Below are 23,080 nucleotides of genomic sequence, written 5' to 3'. Positions count from 1 at the left end.
CAAATTTTTGTGCACCAGGCCTCTAGTGTTATATAAATGGGATCATGTAGTATGGAATCTTTTGAGGTTAGCTTTTTCACTCAGTATAATTTCAGAAGTTTCTATTTTAGGGAATACAGGTTAATGATTATGACTTTATATTTGTCTTGGATAAAATGATATAAAAATGTCTACCTCACAGATTTACCTAATAAATGGTCTTATTTCTGACCTATACTGGCATTTTTACATTGCTTTTTTGTCTCAAGGAGTCCTAACTGTAAATATAAATAGGGTAATGTTTGTTAAATATTAACTACCACTGCATACTGGAATACCTTAAGGTAAATGTTCAAAGTTGTATTTTGTCCAAACATCATAAATGTGGGGGGCATCGTTTATCAGATAAAGGTGTTTCAGAGGAATTTCTTAGACAAATTAAAATAAAAACACAAGGAAGGCAAAATGTTAGACAATTTATAAACTACATTATTATGACTGTTTTTATTGATTTCAGAGAGGAAGGGAGTGGGGGAGAGATAGAAATATCAATGATGAGAGAGAATCATTGATCGGCTGCCTCCTGCACACCCCACACTGGGGGTCAATGGAGCCCAAAACCTGGGCATGTGCCTTGACCGGGAATTGAACCAAAAGCCTCTTGGTTCCTGGATCGATGCTCAACTGCTGAGCTACACCGGCCAGGCTAACTGTCTTACATTTCAAAAATATAGAGCAATTAACAATACGGAATGCTACCTTCTTCACCATTAAGAAACAAGCAGTATACAGAACAGAAAGCTTCCATGCCACGCCAGGTCATATGAGTGATATGTGATCACTCAGAAACTCAGAAACTTTTACTGAGGACATGGTTTTTCCATGCCTTCTGAATTCTGGAATAGCCAGGATTCTAAAAGTAGTCCTAGAAGACCTAAATTCCATTCTTTCCCCTGTTTTTGAATCACAGGGACTCACAAACCTATGGAGCTCAGTCCATGAGAAGTCTTGAATTTATGATAAAAAATTAGGGAAGAGAAAGGTTTTACCTTTTTGTTTTCTTTGTGAACTGTTTTTTTGTATCTAGGCTTCTGTTATTAAAACTACATGCTAAGTGGTTAGGAAATGTCATACAGTTTTGTTCACTTTAGTCAGGTACATTGTCTTCACAGTGGAGAGTTTTCAGAGTTATTGTTAATAATAAGGACAATGAATTTCAGACAGACTTTCACATTTATCTTTTTTATTTTTGTTAATTCTCATACGAGGATATTTTTCCATAGATTCTTAAAGAGAGTAGAAGGGAGGGGGAGAGACAGAGAGAAAGAAACATCAATGTGAGGCACATCAATTGATTGCCTCCCGCATGTGCCCCAAGCAGGCTGGGGATTGAGCCTGCAGCCAAGGTATGCCCTTGACAGGAATTGAACACGGGACCCTCAGTCAGTGGGTCGACACTTTATCCACTGAGGCAAACCAGCTAGGGCAACATTTATTTTTTAATATTGAAATTTGTTAGCTATCTTAAGGAGTAGGGCTAAGAGAAAGACAAATCTTGTTTTTTAAGTAAAGTATAAATTGACACAGCCTTTTGGGAATCATTTTGGCAATATTTATCATATTTGAAAATGCTTATACTCTGTTCTGCAATTCTACTTCTAGGAATCTATTTTTTCAAATATAATCATATGTATGCAAAGATGTTCAGACATATGTGATATTCTTTGCAATATTGTTAGTTATTTTAAATAATTAGAAGCAATGAAAATTTCCACCATTTTGTAAAATGTTAAATCATGGTACATGGAACTATGAAATACCATGCAAGATTAAAAAAGAATGAAGTGTATGAAAAATATTGATGTGAAAAAAAAATCTCCAAAATTATCAAATGAAAAGAGCAAATGAAAAATGGTGAGGGTTTGGTTTGGAAGGATGCATAGAGAATTGTTATACTGGTTATCATGGGCAAGGGGTGGCTTGTGAAGAAAAATAATTATAACTTTTTAATATTTAATACTTTGAAATTTTCAAAATGAGCATGATTATATATATATTTAAATATATTTTTATTGCCTGTAGAGAGAGAGGGAGAAGAGAGAGAGAGAAATATCGATGTGAAAGAAAAACATCAATCAGTTGCCCCCTACAGGGATGGGGTCGGAGACCTGGGCATGTGCCCTGATCTGAATGGAATCTGGGACATTTTTGTGTACAGGAGGATGCTCAAACAACTGAGCCACACCAGCCAGGGTTATCATTATATTTTTTGTATAATCAACAGAATATATCCCCCAAACAACAACAGCAAAACTGTTATCAGCTACTTATCCTGCTGATATTTTTAATATCCATCTGGCAATTTACAAACTGCAACCTAATATTTGGCTTAACATACAAAACAAAATATATTCGACCTTTTGGAAAGAGGGACTGAGATCAGATACAGTACCTTAAAGGTAGCTGAGATATCTGAAAATTGTTATTGACCAATAAATAAATAAATAAACTGAACCACAGAATCCATTCAACCATGAAGGCTGGAACCTGATTTTCTGGGTACCCCTGCAGTGCTTGACACATAGTAAACAATAAATATTGGCTGAATGATGGATAAATAGCTCAAATCTTTTTAGTAGCACCTACTTATTTAAAAGCATACCTGTGTGACATTTCTCTCATCTTTACAGTTCAATCTGTATTTCTATTTCCCTTCTTCTCTAAAATCAATTTAAAAAATTTAAATAAATAAAAGCATACCTGTTACTTGCGCTTCTTGTCACTTGCTTTTCAAATTGGGGGGCAGAGAGGGAGCAGCCCTTTCTTTCTGCTTAGGAGGCTAGGAATTTGGTCCAGGACAGAGTTTAGTGGCTCACGTTTTGGTGACCTGTGACTTGAAAGCATCATTCAATTTCAGAACAAGACAGAAGAGGGAAATTATATATATGTATATATAATATATTACGTAAATTTATGTATAATATACATAAAATTATAGATATACATAATTTTGCTCAAACCAGAGGAAAAGGCTCTAGTAGTGGCTGTGAATATGGGCCAATCACCGCACTCACGTCTAAATCTTTATGTGAAAAACGGGAATCACTCCCTCATAGATTTGTTGCTTGTTTTTTTTTTTTTTTACATGGAGAATAAAGGAAAACTTTTATAAAATGCTGGCATTAGGGTGGTCATTCCATATTGTGCAACGAATGTTTCAAGATAAATTAAATCTCAGACTGTGGGGTCGAAAAGCCCCCGGAGACTAAAACTACAAAAAAAAAAAAAAATCAAATGTTCCCCAATTCGGTGAAGTCTCTTTCATCTCATTCGCCGTCATCGCCACCACACCTAGCGGGCAGGTGCGGGTCCCACCGTCCACCCCTAGCGCGCAGCCGGCGGGCCCCGCACCGGCTGGAGTTCGCCCCCGCGGGGGTCCCGAGCCCGGGCTTCCTCGAACGGCAGTGCCCGGGACGCGGAGGACGACAGCGCACGCCTGGCCTCCGTGCTTGGCCAGGGCCAAGCCGCCGACAGTCTCGCCCACCCGGGATAATTACGCCGCGGTTCGGAGGCTCTCGCGGGACGTCCTTACCTAGTCTCCGGAGTCGGGTTCCCAGGTTTTCCCAGCCAGTAGAGGGAGGTACCGAAGCCAGACGGCCGAACGCGGGCGGGAGGGCGGGGCGGCGCCGCGGGAAGCACAAGGCGCGCGCTCCCGCGGAAGCCGGAGGGAGACGGCGGGCGGGGCGCACGCGCGCGCCGGGGAGAGGGGCGGGGGGCGGGGTCTTAGGAAGCCCGCCGGCAGAGGGCGCGCTGGAGCCGGGCTGGAGGCTGGCAGGGGGCGTGGCCAGGGGAGGGCGTCAACGCCAGGGGGCGGGGCGGGGCGAGGCGGGGACGCGCTTGCGGGGTGGGGAAGGCGGGGGCGCGGCGGTGGCGGGAGCGTCCCTGGTTTCCGCCCCTGTTTCCCACTCTCCTTCCACCTCCGACCCGCCGGGGCTGTGGACAGGCTCCGCTGGCCCGTCCCCCGGAGCCGCCCCGCTGCTGCCGCTTCCTCCCTCCGCTCGCGGTGAGCCCGGCAGTCTCCGCACTGTGCGCTCCCCCGTCTGGGCCATGGATGGGTAAGTGCTCGGCGGTGCGGCGGTCGTGCGGGGCTGCGCTTGTCCCGCTTCCTTTCGGCTCAGGTCCGGACGCGCCGAGGCCGGGGAGCTGGGTGCGGCACCGGCGGTCGGAGGAGCGGCCCCGGCCGAGCCCGACGGCCGGGCTTCCGGGCGCCTCCTAGGGGAGCTCGGATTGCGGAGGGGCGGTCCGCCACCGCCTCGCCTTCCCCCCGGTAGGGCGCCCCCGTAACATCCGCCCCTCACACCGGGAAGTGGAGGAGAGCCCGGTGGAGCCGCCCGGGGGTTGGGGGCCGGCCTCCGCGCCGAGGGTCGGGGAGCCCTGCCCGGCCTCTCGACACTTCCTCTCTGAAAATGGTGCGCGGCGCTGGGGGAGGCGGAGGCGGCGCTCGGGGCGGGCGTCCTCCCGCTTGGGGAGTTGCTGTTTACCGGCGAGGTGGGGCGAGCGCCGGAGCTGCCCCTGGCGGGGAGGCGAGCGGCCGCGGGGAGGCGGACGGCGAAGTGCACGCGTCGGTACACGTCTGGGCGGCGACCCGCTGCCGGAGCCAGGGCCCCACGCGGGTTTCGGCGTGCGGGGGCACCGGCCGAGGTCCCCGGGCTTGTGCCGGGAGCTGAGTTAACGATCGCTGCACACCAGGCGTTTGGAGAACCGTGGCCGCCTCCCCCCGCCCCCAGGAAACTTCGTGAATCCCCCTGCCATGTATGCAAAATATTTTATAAGGTCCATTTCCGGGGAGCCTTCAAACGCTCTAAAAGTTAATGAGGTCTGTGATCAAAGTCAAGAGATTTAGAATAACCGACATAAATATTTCTCTTGGGGATTCAGCGATATGGGGTGGGACCCGACAGATATTTTCATATTTATTTAAGGAAACAACTGGATGAGGATCTTCGTGAATTGAAGGTCGTAGTATATGTACATCAAGAATTTTAAAAAATGTCCAGCTCTTGTTAGCACCTGCAGATCACTTATGTAGGCATTCGAAGCTTCGTTGGGACTTTGACGTGCTTTTGATGATACGATTTCTGTAAACCCCTCGGTTGTAGAATATGCAGAACTTGTTTGAAACAGTAAAAGCCGTGTACTTGTTGCCAGATAGTCGATGATTGCTGTCATGCTGTGTAAAGACCGTGGAATCTTACAACAGCTTTTACCTTCATTGGATTTCATTTATCCTACTTTCGTAATATTAAGTCTAAATGCTATATTGGATTAACTCATTTGAATGCATATTGTGCGCTGCTAAGAGACATTAGACAAAGTTCAGTTTTACATTTCATTTATGGTTGGATGTTCTTTCAAGTGTTTATTATTTAATTGAAACTTTATTGTTTAATTGAAGCTTCTCTGGGAGATTTGTTGAGAACTCATTATGTAAAATTTGCTATTTTGTGTAATTATGCCACTGGTTTTAGTTAGGAAGGCTGTGAAATTAGTATTTCATTATGTATAGTGAATTGTAAAGCGGTTTGACTTGAGATATGAAAGTAGGTTAGGTTTTTGCATTGGAAAATTTAAAATAGAGGGTAATATAGAGGACTCTTGGGTTATGCATTTTGGCTGTTAAGTTCTTGGACAACATGAAGTGCAAGCTTACTGTTTTGGACAGTGTTTTAAGTTTTGTTCATTCTATATGCGATTTTATAGCTAAGAATGAGTTTAATGATTTAAATAAGGGCAATAAGGTCCTGGAAGGTAAGTTCATTTGGGAGATCCAGTAGGTGCATGATTTACTTTGTAGCAAGACCTATACCACAGTCTTTTTTTTAATGCACAAACATCAGTTATTTATCACATTTAAAATTTAGACAAATGAATTTCAATTTTCAAAAGTCTATAAGGAAAAATAAATCTACATGGTTACTGTTTAAAACAATTGAATTTGCATCATTAAACAGTCCAAAGTCATAACTTTGTTTACTTTTATTAAGTAATGATATTGTGTGTTATCAACAATATATAGAACTTAACAGTTTTCTTTTAAAAGCTGTGTAGACAAACTTAAGGGAAGACAGTTTCTTTGGAGTTAGAAGAGATGGATTTTTGTTCAGCAGAACTTTATAGTGGTTTTTACACCTTGGTATTAAGGAATGTGGTTTTGACACAGTGAATTTTGGCTTTCAGGAGGCTAATTAAATTTCTACATTTTCCCACAGCCTGAAAAAGGTCCCTTTTCATTATTTTGAATAGTTAGAAAACAACAAACCACCAGTCAACATCTTTCTAGTTCCCCCTCAAATCCCACTGTCTTGTGTGTGTGTGTCTGTGTGTGTGTTCATTTCCTCTTGAGGTAATTTATATTTAAAGTTTTTTCCTAGTTAACTTTTATTTAAATATACAATTTATTTTAAGTTAAATTAAGTGTTACTATTATTAAAGTTTTATATTTGTTTCAGATGTATATCATAGTGGTTAGACAATTATATAATTTACCAAGTGATCCTCCAACACAGATTTGATGTGGTAGATCTTATTTAAAAGCCAGTCTTTGAAAATTTTGATATCTGAAATTTGATGTGTTCTGAGAGACTATGTTAGCTGAATTTTGGTGAGCTCTTTGGGTGGTATATGCAAATTTGCAAAATAGCTACTATTTCTGTAAATCCACTCACTGGTTTTGTTTCATTTAAAATTTTAGACTGGTCATTTATACCAGTGATTTAAGAGAATGAACTTTGGTGATTTTGAGTTTTGGTTTGGATTTGTTAAAAAGAGGTAAATGGATAAACATAATCATTTTATTAAAGCACAACTATACTCTCCTAAATACTAAAGGAGAATTTGATTTATTAGTAGTTTCTTACATTTCTATTGAAGCTTTGCTTTTACATCATGCTTTTGCTAGGCTGTCCCATCACTTTTCTTTGTATTAACATTTCACAACTCATTGCATTCTTATTTTTATTATTTTTATTATAATGCTTTTTCTTTTTTTTTCTTTAATCTTATTATCTGTCTTTTAAAAACTTGTTCTCTAACTTTGTTTTCCATTTTCTCTTTTACTTTTTCCATACAGTGTTGTTACAGATCTTATAGCAGTCGGTTTAAAGGTAGGAATCTTTTACTATCCTTTAATAAGCATTTTTAAATTTTAGTTTTGGCATTTTTTTTCCAATGGTGAAATCATCTCACCTGTTCATAAATGATATGTTTTATTGTCTGATAATAATCTCTTATTTTCACTTAGCTCCATACTACATGCTCTTATAGCAATTTTTGGATTTTACATATTTATTAAGAGAGGCCACAATATTATCTTGTGTATCTAAAATGTGAGCAAAAGGTTTAGCCCAAAGTTTCACTTGAACTATCATAGTGTGTGTTTATTTTGTTTTGTTTTAGCAAATGTAACCTAGGTTCACATTTATTTTGCTATCGTGTCCTTTTTTTATATCTTCTCTTGGGTATGCTTTATAAGTAATACAATTATAACAGCAGCCGAAGTTTCTTCAATTTCTACTATGTGCCAGCTGCTTTACATATATTTTCACTAATTATTATAACAGTTCTTCAAGGTAGGTATTAATATTCCCATTTTAGAGATGAAAAAATAGGTTCAGAAAATTTGTATTCAAGGCATAGTGCACCAGAGTTTACCCATGTCTTCCTGGCTCCAGAGCCTGGCTCTCCACCCCACCCCCACCCCCTATTATACCTAGCTGCCAGTAATGAGGATTCTGTCTTAAAGGAGGAGAGCTGGATAATTAATATTTCTCAGTAACACTCCTAAGTTATAAGTCATTTTAGTTTTATCAAAGTCTTCTCATTTATTGGATTCTAAAGTATAAATCAAGTCAGCGGTGTTCAACAACATGAGGCTTTTACAATATAAATGGGCGTTTTAAGGTTCCCTTTAGCTGGTGTTTGGTATAGCTGAGTTGAGAACTTGGTTCTAGAAGCCACTTACAGTTCAGATCAGTGTAGAAAATAGAAATAATTCATAGTTTTATTATATGTATTTTATATAACATTGTTACATTGCTTTTTATCTATCATCTCTCTCGCTAGCAGTTTCCACACTTCCCCCATTTGCATTTATTGGGTCTGTTGGTGACATTTATATTCTTAAAACACCTTAAAAAATAAGCATAAGTACAGCATACAGCATTTGAGATTAACAATGGTATGTCCAAGATTATAATTGGGAACTGTTGCTTATATTATCCAAGTTGGTGGAATTACTTGCTTTGGCAAATTTTGAGCATATTTTATAACTTGAAAATAAATGGAGGAGCCTCTTTTGGTGGGATGTTTCCTCCTAGCCCCCCTTTGTTTTTTTCTGATACACTTAAGTCATTTTCTCATTTTGGGGTGATAGAGATTAGAAACTGCAGGAAGGAATATTTAAAGTGAATGTTGTTTTGGTCTTATCAGAAATGTAATTTATGATTCTAGAGTTTGGTAAAAAATGAATACATGAGGCATTTTAAAAACAATCATTTGGATTGAGGAATTATGCTTGAAGGATTGTCATGCCTGTTTTCTTGTGGAGAAAAATATATTTTGATGATAACTAAAAGAAAAATTTGAAGCCAGCTCAGGGCTTCTGGCTGAGCAGCACTCTACCTGTGGGAATGCACTGACCACCAGGGGGCAGCTCTTGCGTTGAGCCTCTGCCCCCTGGTGGTCGGTGCACGTCATAGCAACCTGTCGTTCGGCTGTTCGATCTGCATATTAGCCTTTTATTAGATAGGATATAAACCAAAATTAGTGAATTTAAAGAAGTCTTTTAAAAAGTCAGTTATTTTTCTTCCTCTATTTGCTGTCTGAATATAATGACTAAACAAATAGTTGTAGCCAGTGCCAAGAGTGGATTCCATATGTTGCTTTTCAGGGGTCAAGAGTTTGGGATCCTTGCTCATACTTTATATTGCCAGTCTTTACATTAGCCATTTTAGTGGGTTTAACTAGAATTTGCATTAACCTTTTGTACTTGCACCCTTTCATGTGATCTTTAGCCATTCACTTATCATTTTTTTGTGAATGTTGTCTTTTGCCTATTCATTTCAAGTAGGTTTCTTATAGATAACATATAGTTAGGTCTTTTTTAAGCCACTTTGACAATCTCTGTCTTTTAGTTGATATGTGTAGACCACACTTCAGGGTATGATTAATTTAGTTGGATTAATACTTACCTTTTACATAACTGTTTTCTATTTATTGACTTGTTTTTATTTTCTTCCCCTTATTATTTTTTTGCCTTCTGGTTTTCATTGAATATATGATTTTTTTATCATCTCTTAGCATATTAATTATACTTCCTTTAAGCATTTTTTAGTGGTGGTTGCAATATACATTTACAACTCACTTAAGTCCACTTTCAAGAAATAACAGTATATTGCTTTGTGTGTAGTGTAGGTACAATACTTTTTTTTTTTAGAAATGTCAGTCATTTTTTTTTAATTGGTACAATACTTTAGAGCATTCCCAATGCCTTCTTCTTGTCCTTTATGACATTGTTATTCTTCATTTCACTTAATCATATGTAATCATATGCAATAATCACCAAATACATTGTTAATATTATTGCATTAAATGAAGTTATCTATTAGATCATTTAGGAATAAGTATAAAATAATTTTATTTTACCTTCATTTATTTCTTCTCTAACAGTCTTTCTTATGTAGATCCAAGTTTTTGATTTATATAATTTTGCTTCTCCCCAAGGAATTTTTTAAAACATGTCTTGCAGAATCTACTGACAATAAATTCCTTTGGTTTTTGTCTGAGATAGTCTTTATTCCTCCTTTACTTTTTTTTTAAAAAAATATATTTTATTGATTTTTTACAGAGAGGAAGGGAGAGGGATAGAGTGTTAGAAACATCGATGAGAGAGAAGCATTGACCAGCTGCCTCCTGCACACCCCCCACGGGGGATGTGCCCGCAACCGAGGTATATGCCCTTGACCGGAATCGAACCTGGGACCCCTTAGTCCCCAGGCCGACGCTCCATCCAGTGAGCCAAACCAGCTAGGTCTCCTCCTTTACGTTTGAAGGACACTTTTTATATAGATTCTAGGTCGGTGGGGTGTTTTTTTTTCCTCCCTTAACATTAACTTTAAATATTTCACTGCACTTTCTTACTGCTTGTATGGTTTCTGATGAGAAAGAAACATTTATAATTCTTATCTATATTCCTCTATAGATAAGGTGGGTTTTTTCCCCAAGACTTTTCTCTTTGGTTTTGGTTTCCTGAAATTTGAATAATATGCTAAGGTATTTAAAATTTATTGTGGTGACAGTGGTTAATAGGATCATATGTTTCAAGTTTACATCTCAATACAAGATCTGTATATTGCACTCTGTGCCCGGTGGGCACACAAATGCATCCCATTCTTCACTAATGTAACTGGTATTTTATTGTCAATATGTAAAATACATTGTATATTGACTTTGTAACTTATGATATTGCTATGTTACTAGTTGTTGTTTTTTGTTTTTTGTTGTTTTTTTTATCAGCACAGAAGTCTTTTTTATTTTCCCCACTTATCATGCCATGAATTCATAGGGAATGGTTTCCAGCAGCTCAGGCTCCTTTCCATTGGTTCTCACAAAGTGTGCTTCTCTGGGTGGAGCGGGCTGAACCCAGGTACCTTTTTCTTTGGCTTCCTTCTTTTTCTGATCATTTTCTTTCACACGTTTCAGGAAGCTATCTCGGCTCTTAGAGTGCTTAATATGCTCAGTACATACATTAATTCTCTTGGCAAGAATCTTGCCCTTAACTTGCTTGTTCACAATAATGCCCACTGCATGCTGGGTGACATTGTGGACTCTTCCAGTTTTGCCCTGGTAACACGTGTGGGGCATTCCTTTCCAACAGTGTCCATTCCCTTGATGTCCACAATATCACCTTTCTTGTAGATTCGCATGTGTGTGGCCACAGGAACAACTCCATGTTTTCTAAAAGGCCTAGAGAACATATAGCGGGTGCCCCTCCTCTTTCCCTTTGTGTTAGTCATTTTGGCGAATTACTGGAAGATGGCGGTTCCGGCCGAAAGGCTGTTACTAGTTTTTTTAATTCCTTAGAATTGTTATGTACATGATCATGCATCTATGAATATTATTTTATTTATTCCTTACCAATCTGAATGAGTTATTTTATTTCTTGTCTTAATGTGATGTTTCGGACCTCCAGTATAATGCTGATAGAGATGATAACATCCTTAATCTCATTCCTGCTTTGAAGGGAAAGTAGTCAGTCTTTGTTAGTTGTACATTTTTCTTAGATGCCTTTTTTCAGGTTCAGAAAATTCTTTTCTATATCTCATTTGCTATTTTTGGGTATCATGAATAGATGTTGAATTTGGATCTTTCAAGATTTGTATATTTTAGCTAAGATTTGTATATTTTAGCATAAAGTTGTTCACAATATTTCCTTATCCTTTTAATTGGATCTGGAATGATTCTATATTTTTAGTCCTGATATTAGTAATGTGTGTGGTTCCCTCCCCCCCACCACCCATTGGTCTAGTTAGAGGCTTTTCAATATTACTGATCTTTTTAAAAGCCAATTTTTGGTTTTACTTCTGTATTGGTTGATTCTTCTGTTTAATCGGTTTTACTCCTTATTATTTCCTTCCTATTTATGTTGGGCTTAATTTGTTTTTCTTTTTTTTTTAAATATATTTTATTGATTTTTTACAGAGAGGAAGGGAGAGAGATAGAGAGTTAGAAACATCGATGAGAGAGAAACATCGATCAGCTGCCTCCTGCACATCTCCTACTGGGGATGTGCCCGCAACCCAGGTACATGCCCTTGACCGGAATCGAACCTGGGACCTTTCAGTCCACAGGCTGACGCTCTATCCACTGAGCCAAACCGGTTTCGGCAGTTTGTTTTTCTTGACTTGAGTTTTGTTTGTTTGTTTGTTTGTTTGTTTTATAGCCTAAAACAACATTTATTATTGTTAAGATTTATCTAATGTTTTCTGTGAGTCTGGAATATGGGCCTGCCATAGCTGGGTCCTCTGGCTCTGGGGCTAACCAAGGTATTAGTAGATGAGATGTTGCAGTCATCTTCTGGGGACGAAATCTACTTCCAAGCTCACTCAGATGGTTGATGGCAGAATTATTTACTAAGTCAAATGATTAATTATGAAGGTAAATTATGAAGATAGAATTTTTAGACATGCATAGCCCTAGAACGTTTACTTTCTGTTTACCTTCATTTAGGTAGTTGTTTTAAGGATGTACTCCTGTAAACTAAGAACAAGGAAGACAGAACTTAAAAAAAAAAAAATTGAGCCAATCCAGAATAATAATGAAAAGAAGACTCAAGTTAACAGCTGTTCTGAAGGCCTACAAAGCATTCCAGATTGACACAGGAGGAAAGAGGGTTTTAGGAAGGAGATCTTGGGAAGAAAAATAGGGACTAGGTAGAATGAATGGTGTCATGAAGATTTTGGGTAAAATTTGATGACATAATAAAGGACAATGATGTGAGGAAAATAAAGGCAGTTAAAAATCTCATGGAAAGCAAAACTGAAAAAAAGAAAATCATGGTCTAACTAGGAACCAAATTAGAATGTGGCATAATGTTAAGAAATTGATAAGAGTATAGCCCTGGCCAGGGTGGCTCAGTTTGTTGAGCATCATCTCATTCACCCGAAAGGTCACTCACTGGTTTGATTTCTATCCAGGTGATGGGTTCAGTCCTCAATTGGGGTATGTACAAGAGGCAACTGATCAATGTTTCTCACTCTCCCTCTCTCTAAAAATCAATACAAAGAATTCATTTGATCTTGATTCTAGGAACAATCTTTCAAGTGATCTTAAGGTTGTAACAGACCATAGAGTAAAAAATGAAGTATGTCAGGGTTACATTTCCTTACATAGTGATAACAATGTAAATGTTTATTAGTTTTCCACTTTGAGTCAACCTTTGGACAGGACACGAATGGACAAAGCTCAGAATACTGCTGTTGCAGGGCAGAATGTAATAACCATAAAAAAATAAAATAACAGAGGGACAGAAGGAGAGAACAGATTACTAGCACTAATAGCTTTGTCTTTCAAAATGGAGAATCAAGAAATAATTTCATATTGACAAAATAAGCAATAAACTGTAAGTATAGTATTTAAAGTTCAAAGATCTGTAGTAATAATAGCATAATATGCAAATTGACCGAACAGCAGAACGACTGTCTGGACGACCTTCTGGATGACCATGCTGTGACATGCACAGGCTCCAGGCCAGCTAAGGCGGGTGCAATGTGATTGGTCAGGGGGCCCTGCCATCACTCCATGACTGCCCCGCAGAGGGAGGCCCAGGCCACCCTTTGCGGGGTGATTGATTTGGGGGCTCTGCAATCGATTGCCCCAAAGAGGGAGGCCCAGGCCATTCTCTGAATGGTGATCGATTGTGGAGCCCTGGCCAGGTGGGCAGGGCCTCCCTCTACCGGGCGATTGATCGCGGAGCCCCCCCATCAGTTGCCCCAAAGAGGGAGGCCCAGGCTACCCAGCCTGCAGCACTGTGGTGAGTGGGCGGGGCCTCCTGGCTGGTGGCCACAGAGGGAGGCCCATGCCACCCGGCTGGCGGCACTGTGGCAGGTGGGCGGGGCCTCCCTCTGTGGGGTGATCTATCTGGGGGCCCCACAATCGATTGCCCCACAGAGGGAGGCCCAGGCCAGTGATGCTGTGGCGGGTGGGGGGGCCGCCAGCGATCGCCCCTCAGAGGGTGGCCCAGGCCAGGCAAGGGATTGCTCTCCACACCTGTGGCCCACAGAGGTGTCAGGGGGGTGGGGCCAGCTGCCGGCAGCCTGGGGAAGGAAAGCCCTGATAGGCCCTGATCACCGGCCAGGCCTAGGGACCCTACCCGAGGGGTCGTGGATTGGGAGAGGACACAGGCCGGGGTTAGGAACACCCCCCCTACACACACGAATTTCATGCATCGAGCCTCTAGTAGTTACGTAAGAAATAAAATTGCTAGCACATATTTCAAACAGGACAGAAAAAAGGAAGTGTAAGTGATAAATTTTAAAGTTTTCACACTAGAGGTTAGTTTATTTTTAAAGTTGATAAGTCAGAAATAGTGTTATAAGCATATATTTGGGTTATGGAGATGACCATTGGATAATTAAATTGTGTAAAGATTTGGATATGAGTGGAGAGACTTGCTTTTATCATATAAACTCCTTTGTAACATTTGATGTGTTATAGTATGTGTATTTGATAAAAATAAAATTAATAAGTTAAAAGAACAGAAGTAATTCAACAAAAAGTAAATTTAACTACGTGTATATAGGGAACTTTTGTTTCTAGTGTTATTCCCCCACAGGTAGCAATTTTATTAGTTTTTTTGCTTACCTGTCTAGTACCTTTTTAATGCAAATAAAGGCAAATATACATATTTTTTCTTTCAATTCTAATACAAAAGGTAGCATATTTATACTGGTCTGTGGTTCTGCTGTGTGGTCAATTTGCATATTATGCTTTTATTATTACAGATCTTTGAACTTTAAATACTACACTTACAGTTTGTTGCTTATTTTGTCAATATGAAATTATTTCTTGATTCTCCATTTTGAAAGACAAAGCAGTAATCTGTTCTCTTCTTCTGGCCCTCCTTGTATACTGGTCTACGTTTGGATTTTTTTTCACTAAAACATAAGGAATCTTCCTCAACCCCCCCACCCCCCCCAACCCCCCATTCTAATTTTTAACAGCTGTAAAATATTTTGTGGCTATAGAAGTTATTTATTAGTTCCTCTATTGATGGACTCATGTTAATGTCCAGTATTCTAATAAAGTTTCTTATGAATAATTGTGTTCATCTGTCATTTTACATATATGCTGTTGTATTTGGGAAGTGGAGTCCCAGCATGGGATTGCTATATCAAAGGTTAAAGGTGTCTCTAGGTAAATAATGACAGATATACCTCCACTAGGCTAGTACTATTTTGCGCAGTACAATTCTTGCCAAGATTATCCTTTTGAACTTTTGTTTTTCTTCCGGGCTTATTGATGATAAATGTTATCTCATTTTAGTTGCATTTTTTTATGGGTGACATAGAGAATATTTTTATATCTTTAAGGGATATTTTAAATTCCTTGTCTTTGGGATGCAGGTTCTTATTTTTAATTTTTCTGTCGGCTGTCTTTTTCTTTTCAACTTTTAGAAACTTTTTATAAATTAGGGAGGGAAAGTTGGCCTCTGTAATGAATTGCAGATATTTTCCCCAGTATGTCATTTGACTTGCTTATGAAACGTTCTGCCATGAAGGTGTTTGATTTTTGGATTATTGAAGTTAGTGGTAGTAGTAGTAGTAGTAGTAGTAGTAGTAGTAGTATAGCTCTAGATTTAGAGTCATATGCTCTCCCATTCAAGGTTATGAAGGAACTCACTGATGTTTTCTTAATACTTGTATGATTGTTTTTCACATTTAGATCTTTTGTTTTTAATCTTTATTGTTGAAGGTATTACATAGGTCCCCATTTTCTCCCACCGGCCCCTTATTGCTCGCCGCCATCCCCTACCCCAGCCTTCCACCCCCCTATTGTCTGTGTCCATGGGATATGCATATATGCATACAAGTTCTTTGGTTGATCTGTTCCCACCCACCCACTCCCGCCTTCCCTCTTAAGATTTCAGTCTTATTTAGATCTTGATTTATTTAGGTTTTATTCTAGTGTGTGGCATGAGAAATAGAGTCAACTTTATATTTTTCCAAATGGCTACCTAGTCCAAGTAACAGTTAATTATAAAGTCCATTTTCTCCACTGTTAATTGACGATATACTCTGGTACTTTACCTTTTGCTAATGTAGCATCATGACCTTGGGTATAAAACTGGTTATTCTAATTGTCAGTTCACCTGAGATAGAACACTAAGACAGAGGAGGGAAACTTCCTTTTAAATAATATATGTTAAATTCTTTATGTATATTTTTGCCTGGAATCCTCAAACAACACTATGAGAAGATGTTTGTATTTTTCCCATTTCAGATGTGGAAACTGTGATACAAAGATAGCAAGTAACTTAGTCATCACATAGTAAGAAGTAGAGCCAGGATTTGAATCCTGAAGGTGTGACTCCTTAATTAAGCTGTGCCCTATCTCTGGTCTTATGGAGGCAGCAGGGAGCCTCAAGTTTTTTACTCTTTCAAATCCTTTGCTAATGCAGCAGCAACAGCATGACTTTGGAAATAGAATCTTAACTAAAGAAGTGTGTCTAGGTTCTAATCTTACCAGAGAGCTGCTTATTTTTAAAAAAATAAGTAAATAAAGACTAGCTTAGCCATTTGAGCTTGGCAAGTGCAGAAAATAGTTTATGTATCAGGCTAGAGACTGTTCTTAGAAAGGCTGCTTATAACTTTACAAGGTTGGCCCTTGGTTGGAATACAGTTTTACAATGGTAAGTAAGATAATCATTGTGCCTAGACTGTGTAAATAGTGTGGTTTATACTTTCTTTCTAGGAGTCTGGAAATTTGGTACAAGCTTGGCAGGGAGTGTCTATGTGACCAGCCCCCCAATAAAAACCCTGGGCAGTGAGTCTCTAATGACCTTTTCTAGTAGATACCGTTTCCACCTGTGTTATCACAAATCATTGCTGGAGGAGTTAAGTGTAACCCATGTTCTCTGGGAGAGAACTCTTAGAAGCTTACACCTGGTTTCCTCTGACTTCCCCCATATGCCTTTCTCTTTTGCTGATTTTGCTTTTTATCCTTGCACTGTAATAAGTCTTAGAACACAACTATATGCTAGATTCCGAGAGTGCTTTTTAGAGAATTATTGAACCTGATGGTGGTCTTTAGACTAATTCTAGTCACTGACACTAAATGTTTGTTGTGATTTGAGCAGTAGGGGATGTGTCTGTGCATGTGAAGCAGTGGAGAGAGGGAGAGAATGAATGAATGTGCACAGAATATGAGAGCTCTATAACTTTGGGAGGTTAGGAGCCACAGTAGCTGGGACTAACAGCAGAGGAGAGTTTTCTTCTTTACATGCAGAGGAAATACTGGCAGAGTAACTGGTTTCTGCTCAGTCGCTATTGCAGATCAGAACTTCATTCAGCAGCTATACTGCTAGTGATGACATGTTGGAGCAATAGCATCAACAGCCAAGGAGCAGTAGTAGTTGAAGAGAATCCACCTTTTAGACTAATTTAGCACTCTTGAGATTTCAGAATTTGTCATTCAAGAAAGGGTTCTTGCTTAAGAAAATAAGACATTTTTTCTGACAAGTTGTATACAGTCTTGGGTGAAAGAAGAAATAGCCAAATAAATAATTAGTCATAGGTTTTAACACCTTTCTCAGTTATTCATAGAATAAGTAGACAGAACATCAACATTCTGTTCACCAGCTCCCCCTCCAGATTTAAAAAAAAAAAAAAGGGATTTTATCCCTATCCTGCTAGGTATCAGTATACAAGAAGTTATTTTAAATGGAAACTCTGCATATCTCTTATAATATTAGACCAATTTTGGTGAAACTCTATGTAGTATCACTTTTATTTCTGTTTATGGAAAAACATAGTAACAGCAGGATGAACATGTTTTCTGTTCTGGGAAGTGTTCACAAAGGTTCACTAGACTATCTGCTAGAATTATAGAGGAGGCAAACTATCTTGGTTTCAATTTCAGTATTTAAGATACTTTTCTTTAAAAAAAAAATGATAGTTATAGGATCATGGAAAATTGTGAAGTATTGCCCTAGCTGGTTGACCCTGCAGAATGAAGGGTCCCTGTTTCGATTCCAGTCAAAGGCACATGCCCAGGTTGCGGGCTTGACCCCCAGTAGGGGACGTGCAGGAGGCAGCCAATCAGTGATTCTCTCTCATCATTGATGTTTCTATCTCTCTGTCCCTCTACCTTCCTCTCTGAACTCAATAAAAATCTATTTGAAAAAAAATTGTGAAGTATTTTTGATAATCTCTTTTTTATACTTACAGTATCTTGATAGACTAAGACAAATGATCTTATTCTTGAGTTTCATATCCATTTTAGGTATGATCTGAAATTTAACTGTGAGTTAATGGTTTATTTTCAGAATCTTTCTTACATGTTATTTTAGTGGCTATTTCTCAATTGTGTGGATTGCCTTTTATCATATTAATAATCTCACTTTAATGTTAAATAAAACCACTTCACATCAAATTTGATAATGAAACACTTTATTTGTGCTGCTTAATTACAGTATTCTTTTGCTTTGTTGGCCCTGTGTATTTAATTATTCTTCAGCAGGAGAGAGCTTCAATAATTGATACTTGAGGCAGTGAAGCTGATTGGTGTGTTGACTTAGCCAGAGAGCTAACATGTCCACAGAACAACTGCTGTACTTGTGTAAATTTAAGACCTGTTTCTAAGGAGACTGTTGATCTAGCATTGTTCATGCACTTTCCCTCTCACCCCCACCCCCATGTCGTCTTTATTATTTGGCTTGTTAAAGCCTTTTATATGATGGTAATTTGTTGACCTGTGGTACAATCTTTTTTCTCTCTCTTTTTAACAATTTCCTTCTCTTGGTCATCTATAGTCACTCATCCAACAAGCTTTTCTTTCTTTTTTTTTCTTTTTTTTAATGCTTTCGTTCTGCTTATCTTCCATCTCTTAAACCATGATCTCTTATAGCAGACTTAGGAGAGAGGTACTTAACTTTACGTAGGTCTGCATTGCACTTCCTATACTATAATGGAAATTACCTTTCAGACACTTTTTGCTTATCTATGAAGGGATGCCTTCTGGACCACCATTGTATAGAAGGACAGTGAGAGGTGATGGTATAAGATAGGGATAAGCTCTGAGAATGAGCTTTGATATTTGACAGCTTGATCAATCTTTTCTGCTCTTGAGAGTTGAACATAGGTGATGGTAATGACTGTTCTAGGCTAGCAAGAAATCTCTCAAGGAATCCTCTGGCTCAGAATGATATATCCCATCATAGTTGTGTGTGTGTGTGTGTGTGTGTGTGTGTGTGTGTGTGTTTAACTTTTATTTTAAAAAAATAAGAGTTTCACAGCAAGTTGTAAAGCTACTATATAGGGAGGTATTGTGTACTGTTCACCATTTCCCCTGATTAAGATGGTTACATCCTATACAATAAAAGCCTAATATGCAAATCGACTGAATGGCAGAATGACCAGTGGAACAACCAGTTGCTGTGATGCGCACTGACAACCAGGGGGCAGACGCTTAACACAGGAGCTGCCCCCAGCCCGCAGGCCCCAGGCCAGCCAAGGCGGATGCCAGTGGGGGCCCCCCAATCGCCTTGCCAGTCACCCCACAGATCCACCCTGATTGCCAGCCAGGCCTAGGGACCCGAATTTCGTGCATCGGGCCTCTAGTCTTAATTGTAACACACTATCAAAACAAGCATATTGACATTGATTCAGTGCCTTTGCATAATTCTGTTTCATCTCATTGCTTGTGTAGATTCATGTAACTGTCACCACAATTAAGATATAGAATTAATTCATCACCACAAATATCTCCCTAATGGTACCTTTTTATAATCATATGCCCATTCTCCCCACAACCATCTCTGCCCTCTGGCAACCATTGGTCTGTTTTTTATCTATAATTTTATCATTTTGAGAATGTTATATAAATACAATCATATAACATGTTTTTGTTTTGAGCATATGAGCTTTTGATATTGATATGTACAATTAGGTGTTTTTTTTTAAATTTCAGTTGCAGTTTACATTTAATATTATTTTGTATTAGTTTCAGTTGTACAGCATACTGTAGTTTAGTTTTTTAAAAACCATGAAACTGTTTCCAGTGTTAATTTTACATTCCTATCAGTAATACATGAGAGATCCAGTTTCTTGCACATCCTTGCCTACATTTGATAGTCATTTTTAATTTTAATTGATTAAGTATGTGGTGATATGGTGCTATCGTGATCTTAATTTTCACTTGAAGTGATCTTTTTGTGGTTTTAATTTGCATATCCTTTTTAAAAAATATATATTTTATTGATTTTTTTACAGAGAGGAAGGGAGAAAGAGAGGGATAGAGAGTTAGAAACATCGATGAAAGAGAAACATCGATTCAGCTGCCTCCTGCACACTCCCCACTGGGGATGTGCCCGCAACCAAGGTACATGCCCTTGACCGGAATTGAACCTGGGACCCTTCAGTTCTCAGGCCACTAAACCAGTCAGGGCTGCATATCCTTTTTTTTTTTTTTTTTTAATTTTAATTAAATCTTTATTGTTAAGATTATTACAGTTGTTTCTCTTTTTTCCACCCGGTTCCCACCCCACACTCTGCTCTTACCCCCTCCTCCCCAACTGTCCTCGTCCATAGGTGTACGATTTTTTTCCAGTCTCTTCCCGCACCCCCAACACCCCTTTCCCCCAAGAATTGTCAGTCCACTCCCTTTCTATGCCCCTGATTCTATTATAATCACCAGTTTATTCTATTCATCAGATTGTTTATTCACTTGATTTTTAGATTCACTTGTTGATAGATTATGTATTTGTTGTTCATAATTTTTATCTTTACCTTTTTCTTCTTCTTCCTCTTCTTAAAGAATACCTTTCAGCATTTCATATAATACTGGTTCGGTGGTGATGAACTCCTTTAGCTTTTTCTTGTCTGTGAAGCTCTTTCTTTGACCTTCAATTCTGAATGATAGCTTTGCTGGGTAAAGTAATCTTGGTTGTAGGTTCTTGCTATTCATTACTTTGAATATTTCTTGCCACTCCCTTCTGGCCTGCATAGTTTCTATTGAGAAATCAGCTGACAGTTGTATGGGTACTCCCTTGTAGGTAACTGTTTTTCTCTTGCTGCTTTTAAGATTCTCTCTTTGTATTTTGCTCTTGGCATTTTAATTATGATGTGTCTTGGTGTGGTGCTCTTTGGATTCCTTTTGTTTCAGGTTCTCTGCGCTTCCTGGACTTGTAAGTCTATTTCTTTCACCAGGTAGGGGAAGTTTTCTGTCATTATTTCTTCAAATAGGTTTTCAATATCTTGCTCTCTCTCTTCTTCTGGCACCCCCATAATTCGGATGTTGGTACACTTGAAGTTGTCCTAGAGGCTCCTTACACTACCTTCATATTTTTGGATTCTTTTTTCTTTTTGTTTTTCCGGTTGGGTGTTTTTTGCTTCTTCATATTTCAAATCTTTGACTTTATTCTTGGGATCCTCTAGTCTGCTGTTGGATCTCTGTATAATATTCTTTATTTCAGTCAGTATATGCTTAATTTCTAGTTGGTCCTTTTTCATATCCTTGAGGGTCTCACTAGATTTATGGAGGGTCTCAGTAAATTTAAAGGTGGTTTCTAGAACATTCTTGAAAAACCTTAAAAGTGTGGTTTTGAACTCTATATCCAATAGTTTGCTTTCCTCCATTTCTGTCACTTGTGATCTGTTTCTTTGTCTCTGCATTTTGCCAGCTTCCCTGTGTTGATAGAGTGGCTTTGTGTGCTAGGTGTCCTATAGGGCCCAGTGGCTCAGCCTCCCCAATTACCTGAGGTGGACACTCTTGGTGCATCCCTTTGTGGGCTTTGTGCAAAGTCTTGTTGTAGTTAAGCCTTGATTGTTGTAGGTATCACTGGGAGGAATTGACCTCCAGGCCAATTGGCAGTGAGAATCAGCTGTGTCTGCAGTGGGAGAACTGTGCTGGAGACACCCTTCTGTGGCAAGACTTGCTTTAGTGGGGCTTTGGTGCTCACTGAGTCTGCCCCCTGAGTGTGTCCCTTATGGATCTGAGGAGTTGTAATCTGGATAGACCCACTCTGACCACTGGGTACACTGGCTCTAGGATCTCTAAGGAGGTGCTAATTTAGCCTCTGCTTGAGGCTACTTAACACATTGTGTGCAGGAAACGTATTTATACGTTTTATGTATTTATACGTTCTACCAGTTTAGTAGAGCACAGGACATGTATTAATACGTTTTTTATAGACTAGCGGTAGAATGCGGGTAACGTATAAATACGTAAACTAAAGGTATCATAATTTTACTGAATGTTGCCATTTGCGCAAAAAATTAGCCACCTGTTAGCGCGCGATAAAAACTACCCGCAAACAATGTTTTAACAGGAGCTATAGAGAGATATGCAGATTCCTCTTCTTTGTTTGGGGTTTGGAGGTGCCCAGATGAGGCCCAGCTGTGAAGCAGTGCAAGCTGCTGTGGGGCCTTGGGCCTTCTTTTGGATGTTCTGTGTCTCTCTGACACAGCTGCAGTTTGTTAGGTAATTTTAGATTGCAAAGGGCCAGGCCATTCATATAAAGAAGCCTCTGCTCACAGTTTGGGTGGGGTGGGGTCTCAGGGAATCAACAGGGCGCAGCAAACAGCTATGGCTGATCCTCAGCCCTGCCCAAGAGGCCCCGGGTTTCAATGTCCTGCCGTAATGGCTGCAAGCACCTCTGAGAGAAAGCCGCCCTTGAGTTCCACCCAATGCCAGACAGTCCAGTTTCTCCCTGTTGAGTCTGGGTCCCCAGAGACTCCCCCGGAACTGGAGTTCAGAGCCATCAGGAGCTTGAGACTCCTTCCCGATTGAAAAAGACAACCTTGTCCTCAGTTGCCAGCCTTTTCCGTGTGTGCCTCCATACCTCTGCACTTTATTTCCACACCTCCTCTGAGTCTCAGTGTGCTTTTCTCTTTCCTTCTAGTTGTAGAATTTCCACTCAGCCAGCCTTCCTGTGGTTCTGGATGATGTCCGTTTTGTCTTTTAGTTGTATTTTTGAAGTGGTTGTTGCGAGGCAGCAATTTCAGGTATTTACCTATGCTGCCATCTTGGTTTCTCCTGCATATCCTTTAATGATTAATAATGCTAAGCATCTTTTAATATGCTTATTGGCTATTTGTACATCTTATTTTGCAGAAATACCTGTTCAAATCATTGCCTTCTTAAAAATTGGGCTATTTGTCTTTAATTATTGAGTTGTAAGAATTTGTGTGTTCTGAATACTAGTCCCTTGTAAGTTACAAGATTTTCAAGTATCTTCTCTAATTCTCTGGCTTATCTTTTCATTTTCGTGATTGTGTCCTTTGAAGTACTATAGATTTCATTTTTTATGAAGTATAATTTATCTGTT

At 39.5% G+C, this 23,080-nt stretch overlaps 1 protein-coding gene, 1 long non-coding RNA gene and 1 pseudogene across 3 annotated transcripts in view; 1 reads left to right on the top strand and 2 right to left on the bottom strand.

The window, feature by feature from the left end:
* Nucleotides 1-1,202: 1,202 nt before the first annotated feature.
* Nucleotides 1,203-4,441, bottom strand: LOC308527853. Its single transcript, XR_013996654.1, has 3 exons — nt 3,572-4,441; nt 2,740-2,872; nt 1,203-1,265 (listed from the first exon to the last, which is right to left on the bottom strand). It is a non-coding gene; the product is annotated as an uncharacterized lncRNA (long non-coding RNA).
* PTBP3 (polypyrimidine tract binding protein 3) overlaps nt 3,879-23,080 on the top strand; it is a 76,995-nt gene continuing 57,793 nt past the window's right edge. Inside the window, exons 1-2 of the mRNA XM_081103275.1 lie at nt 3,879-4,094; nt 7,109-7,142. Coding sequence (XP_080959401.1) covers nt 4,087-4,094; nt 7,109-7,142 — 42 coding nt within the window. The 5' untranslated portion in view covers nt 3,879-4,086. The remainder of the gene's footprint in view (nt 4,095-7,108; nt 7,143-23,080) is intronic.
* On the bottom strand, nt 10,582-11,051 carry LOC308527852 (large ribosomal subunit protein eL21-like; annotated as a pseudogene). The gene has a single exon. The product of its transcript is annotated as a large ribosomal subunit protein eL21-like (transcript).

Source organism: Myotis nattereri (genome assembly GCF_964212035.1).
Source record: "Myotis nattereri genome assembly, chromosome: 12".
NCBI classification, from domain to species: domain Eukaryota; kingdom Metazoa; phylum Chordata; class Mammalia; order Chiroptera; family Vespertilionidae; genus Myotis; species Myotis nattereri.
The sequence above is the reverse complement of the archived record's forward strand: the minus strand, read 5'-3'. Positions and strand labels throughout refer to the sequence as shown.